The sequence below is a fragment of the Hermetia illucens genome, chromosome 6 (genome assembly GCF_905115235.1).
Source record: "Hermetia illucens chromosome 6, iHerIll2.2.curated.20191125, whole genome shotgun sequence".
NCBI classification, from domain to species: domain Eukaryota; kingdom Metazoa; phylum Arthropoda; class Insecta; order Diptera; family Stratiomyidae; genus Hermetia; species Hermetia illucens.
This window is the reverse complement of record NC_051854.1, coordinates 88,481,784-88,499,077: the sequence shown is the minus strand read 5'-3', so window position 1 is coordinate 88,499,077 and position 17,294 is coordinate 88,481,784. Positions and strand designations below refer to the sequence as shown.

The following is a 17,294-nucleotide window of genomic DNA, read 5'->3' as shown; positions in this document are numbered from 1 at the left end:
AAGTAAGAAGTAAACTATTTAAATATTTACACTCTTGATAGTCATGCTTAGTGGGTAGTGAGAAACTCCAAAGTGTGGTGCGAAAATAACATGGTGTTCATAAGAACCTACCGCAAAAATCAGCTGTTTTATATTCTAAATACATGAAAGCCTAATTGGGGAATACCATAGTGTTCTTTCAACTGAAATGCCGATTTTAGGTCTATTCTGCAGAAGTTCTCTTCTTACTCATATTAGATTTGTTTGTTTCTAGTCCGATGAACTTCACGCATGAATCAAATCGTTTGGATACCGCTATCCTAACCGCTACTAGTAAATTTGGATCGTAGTATAAAATGATGCACATCATCCTAAAAAAACTCAATACGGCCTCAGCATGGAACTCAAATCCACATGTATTCTAATCAGTAAGTGAAAAGGACTACCGCAACTAATATAATTTAAAATAACATCCACATACTTCTTTTTTCCAGATGTTTTGTTGGTAATATCGCACAGTCATACAGCATTATCTAAGACATCGAACGGACGAGGGAAGCATATTCTCCCTTTAAGAAAAGCTTTATTGTTTCCCGATAAAGATTGCCGATGTGATCCCGGCCCGCAAGGTCTACCTGGCCATCGGGGCGATCGAGGAAGACCAGGTCATGATGGACGACCAGGCAAGCCTGGAGAAAAAGGAGATAAAGGAGATACAGGTCCACAAGGTCCACCTGGAATACAAGGAACAGCAGGTGCTCCAGGATCACCTGGTATTAAAGGTAAAGACGGTGAGCGTGGTCCTCACGGTCCGCCAGGCAAAGATGGTATTCCTGGACATCCTGGGGCAGAAGGTCGCCCAGGTCTTGATGGACGACCGGGTCCACCAGGACCACTTGGTCCCACTGGGCCAGCGGGGCCACCAGGTCAGAGGGGAAGTCCCGGTGTTCCCGGTAGGCCTGGTTCATCATGTTCAAGTCCAGGTCCTGGTTTCCCAGGCGGGCCAGGTGGACCAGGTGGTCCGGGTGGCCCTGGAGGTCCAGGTGGGCCCGGTGGTCCCGGCGGACCTGGTGGTCCAGGTGGCCCAGGGGGTCCCGGTGGACCTGGTGGTCCTGGAGCTCCGGGTGGCCCCGGAGGCCCTGGTGGACCTGGTGGACCGGGCGGTCCGGGAGGTCCAGGGGGCCCTGGTGGTGCTGGAGGGCCTGGTGGTCCTGGTGGTCCTGGTGGTCCTGGAGGCCCTGGTGGGCCAGGAGGACCTGGAAGTCCGGGTGGTCCTGGTGGCTCTGGTGGTTCAGGTGGCTCAGGAGGTTCTGGAGGCTCTGGCGGAAGCGGTAGTGGAGGAAGCGGATGTGGGTGCTGCTGTTGTAACCAGCAGCCTACACATCCTCATCCGGGGCATCCTCATCCGGGGCATCCTCATCCAGGCCACCCCCATCCAGGCCATCCTCATCCAGGCCATCCTCATCCGGGCCCTCCTCATCCAAGTCATCCAGGTCATCCTGGCCGTCCTCGTCCTCCCAGACCTACCAGGCCTGCTAAAACAACAACTGAGAGTACACCAGAAAGCACAACCGACACTGCAGCCGAAGGCATCACGGAGGGGCCTACTCTTGAAAGTTCATCTCGCAGTTTATTGAATGTGTTCGGATTTAAATTTGGAAATGGTCACCAAACAACGCCAGCCACTTATGATTTCAAAGTTAAGGAAATAAGTTGATAAATCATTAGATGATATTGTAAGTAGTGTAGTCAAAACACTGGCAAGGAAATTCATTTTTAAATTCCTAAGATTTCTTCATACCAAGCTTTACTCTTAAGTGCATTTAATTGTGTTTTTTTTTTCAGAATCTTAATAGTCTAACATAAAAATTGTGATATATGTAAATCGTGTATACTATTAAAAATTAGATACAAAATTCTTATTTGCATTTGTAGTTACTGATGAGATCGTGCAATTGCAGCTCTTCGTAGGATCAACCAAATAATAATGTTCTGAAAAATTTCCTAGTTTCACTATCCAATCAGTAGAGAAAGACTATGTTGTGCTGAAGTTAACTAGCGACATTTGATGTGACTCCTTGGATACCCAGGGAGTCAATGCACAACAAAAGCCTTGGTCCATTTTTACGAATTCAGTAGGCCCAATTTGGTTAGCACATTAACCACACCTACAAGGCATCGCCGTCGGCTCCTAGCAATGTGCTTTTTATCATTCTTTAAATTGAAAGCCGTTTGGACAGGATGCATGATTCGGTGATAGAGTAAGTAGATATCCTCAGCGTTATATGGGTGTTTAAGAAAATATGACATAGTCCAGTGAACCTCCCAGACGTCTTGGTCGCAGAATGTAACCTTCGTGGACTCCATTCTATGATGCAAATTCTTCTGAGACTACCTCAATGCAACCATGATCCAAAGCGTATTAATGTAGTCGGTGCAGAAGGGTCGAAAACGGAAATTAGCCCGTTTAGCTAATATTTTGGCAATGATAGAAAATTTGGCATTTTGCTTGGTCAAGTTATGGTGGTTTACTTTTTGATCCACAGAAGTTGGAATTTCTTTTTATGTTATATGAATGGCAATTGTGGTGAAGTGCTCTTCTCATCATTTTTGCTTTGCCGAAAGCCTTTTCTGAAGCCTTTCACTAATTTGTGGACGGTGGAAGTTGTCGAGCTCCGCAAGGAGTGTCATTACTGCACAAGGTCGAAACAATCGGGAGGAAGGAGTGCAATCACAGAGTACTTTAGAGACCGCTGTAACTGAATCTACTGCCCCGTGAGCCAACCTGCAGAGGAGTACTAGAGCGATCCAACGAGAAAAAATTTCGTTGGATCTAGCGGTGAGATTGTGCTGTTAGATCTGACCATGGGTAGGCCCTTTCTTGAAGAGAGAAGAAAATGGCATGCTTGATATGTAGATATCTCTACAAGTAGTGACCCCGTCAGAATAGCGAAACTGGGGAAACCGAGTTCGGTGTACAACGATACGTCGCAGTCGGCAGTTGGTGTGATCTCTACCGATTAATAGACGCTGCCTTTCGTGCCATAGAATTGAGTTAAATAAACAGAAAAACGGAACGTTTTGTATGATATTAGCGAGTATAACTTAGCCCCGCCTCACATTTGTAATTCACGCGGAGTTTTGCCGAAAAACCGTTAATAAAATTCAACATAAAGGCAGCACTAGGAACAATTATCTCAGCCTATATCAGCGAATCAGTTTTAAGCACTCAAAAGTAACGCAACAACCCGCGGACAAAAGGCAAGTCGAGCAGAATGCGCTAAGTCAGCCATGCTTCCGGTTCTAACCTCGAGAATCAATTGCACCTCATTGATTGCAATCGCCAAGGGCCACTGGATGCAGTTTATGCCTAGAACGTGTCCGCATCCGGCGGATTTGTCAATGCAGCATCGTCGCCAACTACCCCACCATTGTGACCCCAGGAACATCGCATCCTGTGGAGTTGCTAACTTCAACTGCCCTTGAAGAAGCCTCAACGTCTGGTGCGATTTTTTACACCAGACACAGGGTGCTAAGGGTCTCTATAATGGCGTAAGACGATCCATCCTGGTTGCAAGTTCTGCATCTCGTCCTATTTAACCTACGGGCAATCAGCCGCGAGGAATTTGCTGTAAGCCCCGTTAGATCAAATTACCGCCAACCATCCGAAGAACCTCACAAGCGTGTCCAGAAATCTTGAGCCGTGTTCACACGTCTTGGCAAGGTCCGACGCCTCTCGGAGGCCGTGCAGCCACCATACGACGATACTCACAAAGTTCTTGAGCGATGTTTCGAAGGTCTCGATAGCTCGTTTGAATCCCTTCATTAGGAAGAAGTCTTGTTCGAATTGCCGAGCTGAGAGACTTTTGCTGAAACCCCCTGGAGAAAAGAAAGTGGCGTGGCTGAAGTGCGAATCTCTCTACAGTATAGATTAGCTAAAAAGAGGCTTCGCAGCGCGATAAACAGATCCAAGCTAGCTACTGGCATCACGTGGTCGACGAGGTTGATGGGAACCCGTTGGCACTCACTTGTCTCCAGAAAAGGTCAGGCAGAGGTCCGTCAATGCTTGCCTGAAAGTGGGTTTTTCTCCTTCCCACTGGAAGGTGGCGAAGCTTACGCTGATCATCAAAGGGAATGCCCGAAAAATGGAGAGATTATCTGCGAGGTCGTTCCCGGCTCTATGAGACGCTAGAGGGTCAGAGAAGGATGGAGATCGCGTCGGGGGAAGCACAGGGATCACCCTAGGGCCGAACTTTTGGGGCGCTTCTTACGGTTGTCTGCTAAGACTCGACATCTGAGACAAATCGCACCAGGTCAGTTATATTGTTGAACAGTGTAGTCATCCTGACTAAAAATAAAATGCCGACCCTGCCTCCCATATCGATTAGCGAGGCGATAATCGAGTCAACACCAACGGTTGATACCATAGACCGACGCTCGACTCAAAAATAAGCTCTTTCAAATCAAAGCAGGAATAGCCAAGGTTGTAGCTGGAGTTTCGGCCTTAAGTCGGCTAATAGCGAACAGTCCCAAGCCCAGGTAAAGGAGAAAGGTTTGGGGCAACGTACTCTGTACTATCCTCAGTAAAACAAAAAATGAAATGCTGAGATCAGGGAAAGAGATAAATAGTATATAGAGTATAGTTGGAGTTATTCCACTATTCTAAATCCTACCTGATCTCTCTTGGTGACAAGTCTCGCGACAGGCCGATCAAGAAAATGCATACAAAAAAAATAAAAAATGTCGTTACAAAAATGATGATCGGTTTGAGTCACAAGCCTCGGAGAAATGCTAGGGCGTCCATCTCAGTCGACGCGGCAGGACAGACCCCGGTCCTGTCGAGAAATGGGCAAAGGTTTTTGACGCGTGGACGGCGTCGCGAAAAAAACCAATAAAACAAATACGTGTCTGCGCGTTAAATGTTGGTACCCTAACTGGAAAGACCGAGGAACTCGCAAGAGCCCTTCGGAAAAGGTGCATTGATATCTGCGCTCTGCAAGAAATCCGATGGTCTGGTGCCAAAAGCTGCGACATTGAATGCGAACGCGGTAGAAATGGCTATAAACTTCTCTATTTTGGTAACCCACAGACTCAATATGGTGTTGGTATTGCCATGTCAGAGGGTTTCTGTGATGCCATTAAAGAAGTTGAACGATTTGATGATCGGCTGATGAAGCTCACCGTTATATCAGCTGATCGCACTATTCACTTCTTCACTGCGTACGCACCACAGACAAGTCGATCTGATGCCGAGAAAGATGCCTTCTGGCAACTCCTCGATGAAAAGACTTGTCATGTGCCTGTTGGCGACTATATCATCATTGTCGGCGACCTTAATGGTCGTCTGGGTGAAAAGGCAGACGGTAAAAGGTGCCATAGAGGAAAGGGGTCCGGAGCGCGCAATGATTGCCGTTGGTTTTACCTGTCAGCGCAACTGGTGCTCTGAGGTGGCGAGGAGGAAGACGGGGCGGCAACCCTGTCGGCTGAAACAAAACCAAGTGGCCGAGGAGAACCTCCACGTGGTGGCACAGGGAAACGCTGTATCGCATTGGCTTGCCGGCCGTGATGCAGTTGGCGAATGCTCCAAGGCTTAATTAGGACGATCAGACTCGAGTCTGCACGGGGACTCATCTGAAGTGGCTTCGGCCACGAAACCTTACCAGGGGTATACTGGTACCATGGGAACCGGGGTAGTCCCTGGACTCATATACTTCGGGAGAATTCCTGTCGTATATGAGTACAGCTCGGTTGTTTGCGGTTGGTCCCCTAGTGGGAGCTTCATAGGGGCTGGTGGTGATGCTCAAGCGAGAAGAGACCTTCGGGCCTCGGCGTGGTGTTGCGTTTCAACACGGGTGCCGTACTCCTTAGTTTGGTAGAGATTTAGGTAGGTCTTGCATCCACCAGTATGAATGCTAAGTCATGCACTTGCATAAACTGGTACCGTTGTTGCTTGTCACAGCGGGGCTCTGATTGTGGTCCCAAAATCAATCCGTGTCTTAAGAAGACCATAGGATTAAGTCTCGACGACAGGTATCTACGTTAAAACCCCAAGGACTTAACTGTCAGCGCAACTGAATTCGAAGAGGCAATAAAACGAATGAATTTGGGAAAAGCCACAGGACCTGACGACATCGCATCTGAGCCGTGGAAAACGAAGAGCTAAGACTCAACACTGTGGCTCAGTGAATTCTTTAATTGGGTTATTCAGGAAGGAAGAACACCATCTGACTGGCAAGAAAGTACTACTATTCCAATATGGAAAACGAAAGGTAGTCCAGCAGAATGTTCCACTTACCGTCCGATCCGGTCACTTTTCCATACCATGAAGATTTTTGAACGCATTCTTGACAAACGTATTCGCGAAATCGTTGAAATAACCGTGAACTGCGGAACTACCACACGAACTCATCTGGTATGCTTTACGACAACACTTAGTCCCAGAAGAACTCGCGCGCTGGGTTCAATTGCTCTACCACGATCCGAAAAGTAAAGTTCGAAGAATGGCGGGTGTATCAAAACCGCTTCGTGTCTCTGTTGGTGTTCATCAAGGAAGCGCCCTCTCACCACTCCTCTTTGTTCTTATTATGGACACCGTCACACGGGATATCCAACGTCCAGTGCCTTACACACTGCTTTATGCAGATGATGATTTCCTAGCATCTGATAGCAAAAATGATCCCGAGCGACTTGTCCAAAAATGGAATGATCGCCTCATGCAACACGATCTCAGATTGAATCTAAACAAAACCGAATTTTTGACGACCGATCCCCATGAAACAGGCACAATCACTGTCAGGATCAGTGATCTGCCCAGAACTGAGCGATTTAAATATCTTGGGTCAACATTATCAGCCAATGGAGAACTGCGTTATGAAATTGCTTCACGCATTAACGCAACCTGGATGAAGTGGCGTTCGACAACTGATGTTCTTTGTGATCGACGTATCAACGAACATCTTAAATCTAAAATTTACCGGAATATCGTCCGTCCTGTCGCTTTCTATAGTTCTGAGTGTTAGCGAACTATAAAAGACAATGAACGACGTCTTGCGGTAAAGGAGACGAAAATGTTACGTTGGACTAGTGGCTTCACACGTTTTGTTCACATCCGAAATGAGGATATCCGCGATCGTTATGGGGTTGCACGGATCGTGGAAAAGTTGCGAGAGAGGCGTCTTCGATGGTACGGTCATGTAATTCTTGCTAACGAGAATTCACTTGCCAAGATTGGTCTGAACATCGAAGTCGATGGTAAACGACCAAAAGGCAGACTGAAACAATGGTGGCTTGACACGCTGGATGGGGATTTAAAAGCCTCAAAATTGCACCCAGATCAGGCATCTGATAGAGCCAAATGGTGAAACCGATCACGACGAGCCGACCCCACTTGTGAACGGGAAAAAGGCTAAGAAGAAAAAGAAGAAGAAGAAAGAAGGTCCTATATCTAGCAGGCGACGTCTTCGAATGAGTGCAGTGCAGTCTGTTTTGCTCTACAGCTGTACACAGATGGGGAGGGTTTCGGATGGCGTCTGTCTACTGAAGTGCCTTTGAACCGGCCGTAATAGTGATTGATGAAGTGATTTCCATTGCACTTCTTGCTAAGGAGCGTAAAGTCATATACATGCCTAAAGGAAAAGGATGGGAACGTAAAGTAAAGGAGGAGCAGCTCTCTTGGCAAAACGAGACAAGAGACTGTTGTACTACGCGTCTCACTGACAACTTCAACGCGTGGCTGAATTGTAACCATGGTGAGACAGACTATTTTCTTACCCAGCTCCTAAGTGTGCATGGAATCTTTTCTGCACAAGATTAGGAAGGCACGGTCTCCTGACTGTGCACTTTGCAATTGCTTTATGGACGATGCCGACAGAGGAGATCTCTCCAGGCGACATTGGCGGGATATGCGCATTGCGTGTGGGTTCTTCTTGTTGCAAAGAAGATAGAGCTATTCCGGTGGAGAACCCTGATGGCAGGGAGTTCTTGAAGTAACAGTTCTCTTCCTCATCTCTCCTTCTGTTGGTGAAAGGAATTCCCTGATTTGAAGGTTTTCCAAGGGAGGAGAACGGGAGAGCTAGCCTGAAGTGATATGATAAAAGGTTCCATGCTAGTTCTCAAACAACGAGCGCAAGGGGTGTCATAATTTGTTTACCTGTCCTACCCCCAAAAAAATCACCGCAGGAATGTGCAGTTGCCTAAGATAATCGGCCTAGTTTTTTATGCAACCAAGGAGGGGACGCACGGATTTGAACATTTTTTTCTTTAGGGTTTGCGTTCAGAGCCAGATCCGCCTCAACTGAGCATGTACTTCCAACGTAGTGGGGTCATACCTTTAAACGTATTTGGCGGCCAGCTAAGATTATTTTCGTAATGGAAATAGTTGGGATATTGCCGAGATATTATCCAGTATGACTTAGATTTATATTTAATGTGGATATGCATGTATATACATATGTGGCGACGAGAAATAGTTGAGGCTCTGCTATTCGTCTGAATTTCATATGAGGTCGGGTGAAAGTATGCGAGCTAAGTTTATACTTCCGAGACATCTGTCGAAAAGTTAGCTACCAAGTGGCGCATATCATCTTGTTCACAATAATGTTAATCAGCATATGCAATCTGAGAGCTTGTTGGATGGAGGCGCGGTTCGGTTGTAATTCATACTAAAAATGCTGTGTTTATTTATCCAAAAATAGAAAGCCACAATTTTCGAGGCTAAAAAATCCAAATGCTCAGTGGGCATAAAATCGAAGAATGCAGCTTTTGGGCATCAGAAATTATAAGTTAGTTGATTCGTTTAGATGATGTTGATTCCACTCCTTGAATTCTAAATTCGGTTTCAATAAAAAGTGAGTAAGGACCTTTGGTCTGCGAAGTTCAAGTAAACGGTTTACAAATCGACTATGTCCAAACCTTGCTCTAGATTTATTTTGGATCATAAATGGCTACGTTAGCACCAAAAAGATGCTGAATATCGAATTGAATTAAATAGTCATTTGAACTATCATTGATTGGATAGCTGAGGGACAGAAGGACAAGGAGAGCCTCCTATAATTTTTTCACTGCGTCAACCCCACTGTTGTCTGAGAATCATAGATCATAGATCAGATGCAGCAGCTAATTTAGTGTCCGTCGTTTTGCTACAAATATTTTTGGGAGATAAATTCTAATAATCGATTTTGATATCAACATGGGCGCTTCGTTTTAAGGAGTTATCAGTTACATGTTTTCATCTGCGCTGCCAATGGAGAGCAACAGCAGTGAAAGTAGAATGTAAAAATGTTTCCAATTTATCTGATTTGGTATAAAGGGGCAAACCCCTCCCTTGCAATATATTCGTATCTGTGCTAACAATTTACATAAATATGTGAACGAATTCAGTTATTAATCGATCTTAAGACGCAATTTTTTCCAAATAATAGACGAAGCTGCTTCATTTAGCTATTTAATTTATGTATCTACGTAATATACATATAAAAGCGTCATTAGCTGTTTTACAAGTGTTAATATCACCAAATCTGGAATTCTGGCGAAATACAGGAATTTTAAATAAATGGCACATAGTCAAACTGATTGTGGAAAGTGGCCCACGTGCTTTGAAAGGAATCACTTTCGGAGGGCATGATAATGGGTGTGCTGTCTGAGAATTCATGCATATTGATTAGTCTGTAGAACTAGAATGAAGACTTTATGGATCTTTGTAATGGAAACATGAATGGAATTTGGCAAGTCTGCTATCATTTTAAGCAGTAGTTTCACTTTCTTTCGATACAGACAGCAGGAAAAAGTAGGTAAAAGATATCGAACCGAAATGGAAGATTTCGGTACGAATTTTTGTATTTTTATTTTAACAGTATCTAAATTCGCCCAATATTAAATTCAAAATTTGGAATTTTCGCTTGGGAATTTTCATAGCGATCTTCGAAAATTACTATAAAAGTGCAAGCTGGACAATGAAACTGGTAAAGCGATCGAAATGGGCGTCGGAGTAAGACTTCTTTTAGCAAGTAGGAGAGCCTTGAGTAAAATTAATTTAAAGGGATATTCCTTTTAACCATATACTTTCTTTCCAGGTACTCTACTTGTGGTAGCTAATGCATCCATTAACAAGCTAGCACAGAATCTTGTAAATCGAGCCGTTTTGCCGCAATCGAAGACAATTTCGATATTTCACCACAGTGGCGAACATAACATTCCAAAAATTATAGACTGCGGATGTCCACCTGGACCACCAGGGCCTCCTGGACCCCCGGGGCACCAAGGAGCACACGGATATCCAGGCGAAGAAGGTCGTAAAGGAAAAACAGGTAAACCTGGTAAACCCGGAAGGCCCGGAAGAAAAGGCAAACATGGACGAAAAGGACGTGATGGAGCGGTAGGACCACCTGGCCCACCAGGCGATCCTGGTCGAACGGGTAAATCGGGGCCTCCAGGAGTTGAAGGAAATACAGGGCGGCCTGGCCCTCCAGGTCCACCCGGCGTACAAGGTCCTCCCGGAAAGAGAGGTAGGCCTGGACCACCAGGTCCACCGGGACCGCGTGGGCCACCAGGAAGACATGGGCATAGCGGCGGACACGGCGGCGGCTGGGGTGGCGGCGGAGGCTGGGGTGGAGGCGGAGGTGGTGGTGGTGGCGGTGGTGGTGGAGGTGGCGGAGGAGGTGGACCAGGTGGTGGAGGAGGCGGACCAGGTGGCGGAGGAGGTCGTCCACGACCACCGTTTGCAACTGATCTCCTTCCCGGTTATGATATAAACAGCCTCTTTCCTGATCGCCCTCGGATTGATCAATCTCTGGCAGAACCAGACTATGTAGAAGTCTAAATATTACAAATCTCTAAAAACATATTCCCTATTTATTTATTTATTTATTGGTCGATTAAAGTACTTCATAGCCAATAACATAGAACTGAATATTCAATATGAATTTGAATGAATTTACTAAATAAATTAATGAAACATAATTACATTCTTGGCTTTGATTGTAACATTCATTAGTATTTTAACTGTTTTCTAACAAACAAAATCTTCTTGTGGGACTTGCGCTTCAGAACCCTGTCTTTTCCTTGAGCCATCGTTGTAGAAGACCCTAGTATATCCCGTTACACATTTTTCTGGCTCGTAACAGTTTTCTTTAAGTTTGAGGATAACTTCATATTTTCTACCAAACAGATGTATGGGGACCTGATAATCAAAAGGCATTATAAAAACTGGATTCAGTTTCTTCAATAACTATTCCAACCCTCTGTGCCTTCCACGTCCGTTGTTTCCCCATATATATAAAAGAATTAGTACATGAGCCACCCTCATATGAATATATATATCTAAGAGCTAGAAAGTAAGTAACACCCTGCGTCGGAAGTTGGGCTCATAGCGCCGATAATAGCCAGACCTAATTCTTTTCTACCAGGTCAGCTCACAGTGCAAACTATTTTGTCTAATCTTAATCCACCACACTGGGATGCAAAGTCCATGTCTCAAGCGCTAACTGTCAATTAAATCAACGGCGGGTTTTATATCTCTACACACAACAAAGGTACATCATTCGTATAGGCTTGCGTTGTTTTGGCATATTTTCCTCTTCGCAGGGGAGTCGATCAACACCCTTGGTTCTTTCTGCTGTCAGGTGACGGTCGACACAGCATACAGTAATCTCTGCATTAAGATAGCTTAAAGTCACTGGAGAAAAGTATTATCGACACTATGCTGGCATCACAAAGTTTTTGGAAGGGCACATAGTCAAAGGATCCTTCATTGTCTACGAACACGCCCGCCACGTACTCACTTTACAGATTTACGTCCTCTATCTTTAAAAGCATAGAATAAAGAGAGAACTCACAGAACTCCCCACGCCATATGATGGTTTTTATGTAGTAGGTGTGACCTAAGCCGCCTTCTTCTGATATTCAACCAGCCTCTTCTGATATTTCTGCGAAAATAACATCATTCTCGCTAATTTGCCAGAAGCTCTTTGAATATGAAAAGTCATCTTTCCAGAATATCTTCACCTTCTGCCAATGGAAATGTACGGAGCCCAGAGCAAGGCAAGCATCCGGTTTAATTGCTTTATGCCCTCCTTTAGCATTGCTGCACATAAACCTTTCAGACTAGGTGCTTTAAAGTGCTTGAAGGACAGTGTAAATCAGCCCAATAGAATAAGGAAAATAACATTCACACTCCCACTCATTCATACAAATTGTTCTCGGCACATGTACCAATGGCACCAAAAATTACACTTGTACTGCGTTGCGACTATTCCCTGCGGTAGTCACGGCAATAAGGAAGGAGCTGTAATGCACCGGCCGCGTATCAGGCCGCGAGATGTGCCGGCGGTAATTCAGTGCAGAGGCGTTCACTTGGCGGTGTAGTCGGTGGTTCACATCTCCGCTGTGTCGCGACATCACTGGGTCCCCACCTGAAACCGTCCGTGTTCAGCGGAGGAACCCGGGACGTGATTCCGCAAATGGTGTTACCGGGTGAGCCTGACCCTTCGCGGTTCCTTTCAGTCTCGACATAGAGACCTATTTGGGCCCACCCCGGACGTCGAGCTTCAAGGAATGCTCTCTCGCTCCAGCACTTTCAAGGGGCCTTCATATGGTTGGTGCGGCCTTCTTCGAGGAGCGTCCATCTTGGTGAGGACTTGCAAGCATACTTCGAAGTTCCTAGGGGTGTCACTTAACCTTGATATCCAGCACAGGGCTGGCGGGGAGTTGCAAATTCCCCCGTACACCATCTCCGCGGGCCTGGCAGCGAATTCCTTTTGGTGAGTTCTGCGCAGGCCGACGAGGACGAAAGGCAAGGACTGCGACCACGACGAATCATCGCGACCCACTAAGGGAGCTGTTAGCGTTTGGTGCCAACGTCCCAGCATCTCATTGGACTGTGAATGGTTTACAGTGGTACTGTGGCGTATGAAACCCAGAAGCTTGCCTAACTACGAGAAAAAAAGTAGACTCAAATTGCGTTCCCTGGCCCGTGATGACTACGACTGGTACGTCAAAGTGCGGTATCCATTCTCGACAGGGAGCCTTGGCATATGATTGTGCCGTAATGTCTGTCAGAGGTATTGCTTCAAACCACCGCGTAAACCTGTTGATAATTGTGAGGCAATACTTGTAACCGTGCAAGTCCCACAAAGGGCCAATGATGTCGAGGTGGATTGTTGCTCATGGACGGCCGGTTCGTCGCACTGATGCCTGGGTACGCAAGATCTTGTACTGCATGGAATACTTCCCTGCGAAAATCAGCTGGAATAAATGGCCTAGGTCCCTTGTCTGAGTCGCAGAGTAAGTAGGAGTTTGAGCCGCAGGAAACTCCTTGAATTTGAAATTAGAGATTGTCCTCAGGCTTTATAGTTCTGAGTCGTCTTCTGCGCCTTGGCGATTGCCATTTAATTGACTGCAGCGGGGACTTTAACCTCTGAGATTGGTGACGAAGCGTCCCCAACGACTTTGTCTTTTCCAGACACGTGTTGGATGTCGGAAGCAAACTGACTGATGAAACTCATTAGCCGAAGTTTGCGAGGGGACGTTTCGTCGGGCTTTTGTTTAAGCGCGGACTTAAGTGGCCGGTGGTCTGTGAACATGGTCAACGGCCTGCCCTCAAGGGAAAAGCAAAAGTATTTAAAAGAGAGGTACGTGGCGAGTAGTTCACGATCGTAGGCGCTGCGGTTTCGTTAAGCTGGGTTAGGTTGTTTGGAAAAGAAGTTCAACGGTTGCTAGGTTTGCTTCACCCGCCGGTGAAGAGCCGCGCCTATTGGTGTGTCTGAGGCATTGCTGAACACTGGTAGGTGTGCTTCAGGCCGAGGAAATGTCAGAAATGTACCATTAATCAGCTGCTGTTTGACAGTTTCAAACGTTTGGTCGGCCTCAGTAGACTGCAAAATCCCGCGAGGGTCTTTTGTTTCGGGTCCAGACAAGTAAGCGTTAAGGAACGCTTGGTGATGAGCTTGTTTTTGGTACATGGATAGAGTGGAAGCATTTCTAGAATGTCTGCCCAGCGTTCCACAAGTCACATATCATCCTGGTGAGCTCGAAAGATGTCCAAACCGATATGCCTTCGGGAGCTACGGGGATTTAATAATACGTCTTGGCCAGAGTCAAGGTCGTGAGAATACGGCAGTTTGTCAATTTAGGCATTGAAATTGCATCCGCTGGTACGGTTAGTCGCTTGAGCTCCAAATTTATGGTGATACCAGCAAATCGTTGGGGCAGAAGAGGGTGCCGGGGTGCTCGATCGTGATTACGATCGAGGTCAGTCTTCTAATGCAAAGTACTCACAGTCGCTGTCAGTTTCTAGACCGCGTCCCCAAGTGCAGTCGCAATTGACCTAAGGTCTTTGATTTCCCGACGTGTGCCCCTAAACACTCCCGCGACCACGGCACGCTCACACCTCGCGCAGTTATCGGCCGTTGCGGACAGCACCTCCTTCGCGCGGGCCAAGATATCGCGGGTGCCCTCCGGGAGCCATTGCAACCAGAGCGATTTCAAACGCTCTGAGCCGACTCTGTAGCCTTAATTCTAGAAGCAATTGGCTGGGGATACATTCGCCCAGCGTCAGCTCGTTTAACAACTGATTCAGCTTCGCTTCCTCATTTACTGCCGGACGTAGAAGCAATCCTCCAACACGTTTGCGACTAGCCTGATGGTCTCTTCGTAGAAAACTATAAGCGCGTGATTAAAGGGCATGGCGTCCGCGAAAAAAGGGGCACCCTGACCGCTGCCACAGGAAAGATCGCGCCGCGTGCCGTTTTGTCGTCGCGAGACATGTTACTTGGGTTCAATTAAACCAGCGGAGCCACGACGGAACTGAAACAACAAGCTGAAACAACGAAACCATAGTGGTAGCGCAGAAAAAAAACGACCCGAGTGGGGACCGGAGCGGAACCTTCCTGCTCCAAAAAGGACACAACATTTTGCTATCATTGGAGCAAACCCCCAAGGCAGGAATCAGAAATGTGGTTGCAACTTGCGCATACGTTCTCTTCCTCCCCCTTCGTGTCCATATTCCTATGGAAAAGACGAATTTCGTTGAAATTTCTCTCGCTGATTTGATTGCGTTTCAGCACAACTGTCCTAATCCCCGTAGGCAGCGTAGACGTAGGTGCTTGTGGGGAGTATAACAAAGTACTGCTCACTGCGGATGTGTTGCTCTTATGCTTCTCGTGTTAATTACCAATAACTAATGGGTCTGCTGTTTTAGGGTGAGTCTCACGGGGACTACCAGTTCGTTCTTTCGCTTGCCTGCGTCCGATTTCTGTGGACATTATCACGCTTGGTGGTGCAGGCACGTCAATGCCCTCATTCCTACGGAGTTTCACCTTTTTCCGACGTGACTTCCTCGGGAGCACGACAAGATGGTGTCCGACGGGGAGCATATGCAAGGAACTAAAAAATACAACGCTAAAATCCAGCGTCAATCTCTGGCTTTGCAAAGTCTTCGTCTCAAATCTTCTCGCGACTGCCGCCATTGAGTCATCCCATCTGTTTGAGGGTTTTATTGGTGGGTATTTACTTTCCACCTTTCTTTTGAGTATTCGCTTGGGAGCTCTTTTGTCGTCTATTGGGGTGGTGGCTGACGAATCATCCTTATTGTGTGACGTATTTACTGCCACTTCCGCCTTCCGATCACATCGCGTACGAGCGCGAAGCCTGTTGGTTAAGTGGCAAGGTAGTGTACCCCGATGATACGATGCAGACAGGTGTTGGCAAAAGATTGAAGCCTTCGAGTGATAGTGGAGGTTACCTTAAACGCGATATTCCCATATTGCAACACAGTTTCAACTTGATCTTGGTGTTGTGAGAAAACGCATTTCCAGCTCCACTGTTAATGTCTAGAGCAACATTTAGTTCGATGCTACTGTCTGCGGAAACCACTCTTTTTAAAGATACAAATTGACCGACACCTTCCACGTTCGGCCCATTAATTCGGATAGAGAGAGTGCGACGATCCGTTTAAATGAGAACCTTGGTTTTGTTGGTGTTTATCTCCCGTCCAAATATGCTTGCCTCTCTTTCCAAATCCAAAGACATTTGACCAAGGTCCATGGCCCGATGAGAGAGCAAACAGGTGTCATGAGTGTAGTCGAGGTGTTTGAGAAAATACGTCATCATCCATTGAATACCTCCACTTTCTCCGAACAAGGCAGCATGAAGAACGTCACCGACAACATCGAAACATTTGGGACCACATGCAAGTTCTTTCATGATGCGGAATACATTTCTGAAATTTTTTCGATCTGCATCATCTTCCGCTTCCCTGACCAGTACAATTGTAAATTCTCTCTTGTTATGGCGTAAGCTACGCTGAATTTCTCGGGATTACACTCGGCATCGAAGCTCCACCGCTTTGTAGTTTGCCTAGTCGCAAAGCGGCCTATCTCACTTTCAGGGTCACGAAGCTTCGTATTTTTCAAAAACTATTATTCGCGCGCGTCCTGGACATTCACTTAAGGACGATTATGGAGAGGACGCCTTTATCTAAGTCCCAGCACGCCTACCTTAAAGGCAAATCAAAAGAAACCGAAACCTTTCTCCATGAGGCACGGTTGAGCGGTCACTATAGTACAAATAGAATACAAACGCCTTCCTGGATATGGAGAGAGCATTCAACAAAGTAAGAATTAACGCCTCTAAGGAAGCTTTCACCATGATTGGATTAGAGGGGTATCTTAAGCACTGGATAATATCCGTGTTAAGAACCGGGATAATCCAGACAGATCTGGGAGGTAGCCACTTGACTAGAGCTGTGAGAGGAGGTACGCCCCAGGGTAGCACGATCTCCCCCGGAAATAGTGATAGACGAAATTTTACCGATATTGGACAAGAGAGGGGTGAATGTGGTGGCGTATGCTAACGACTTTATTGATTTTGGAGTCGGAGATGTTTTCACCATTATGAGCGCCATCATGGAAGGAGCATTGGAAAAAACGTGTGGGCCGCAAGATGTGGGTTCGGCATAAAACCAACCAAAACGGAACTGATGCTATTCACCACCAAGATAAGGGTATTCGAATTCCACTTTCCGCGGCTGAATGAACGAAGATTGTTTTTCTTTTGTTTGAGGATTGACATAATCCTAAGTCTGCATCCAGTTGACCGGACCATTTGGAAGAAACTTTCTTCCACATTTGTCGTTCACGGACCTCTCTTTTTGGAATTAAATATTCAAAAATTCAGAAAAATGACTGACGGTTTCGTCTAGGGCATCCTAGATTCGAAATCAAATTGGTGATTGAACATAGAAGCGAGGGTTAAGAAGGCCTGTATAGCCTTCTATGCCAGCAAGAAGACCTTTGTTGAAAAATGGAATCTCCGCCCGAGGA

General features: G+C 46.3%; 1 protein-coding gene across 1 annotated transcript; it reads left to right on the top strand.

Moving 5' to 3' along the window:
- The first annotated feature begins 269 nt into the window (after positions 1-269).
- On the top strand, positions 270-10,795 carry LOC119660071 (collagen alpha-1(I) chain-like). The gene is made up of 3 exons (XM_038068450.1): positions 270-407; positions 474-1,694; positions 10,050-10,795. Exons 1-3 carry the CDS (start codon positions 377-379, stop codon positions 10,793-10,795), a joined length of 1,998 nt encoding a protein of 665 aa, XP_037924378.1. The 5' UTR covers positions 270-376.
- Positions 10,796-17,294: the final 6,499 nt, after the last annotated feature.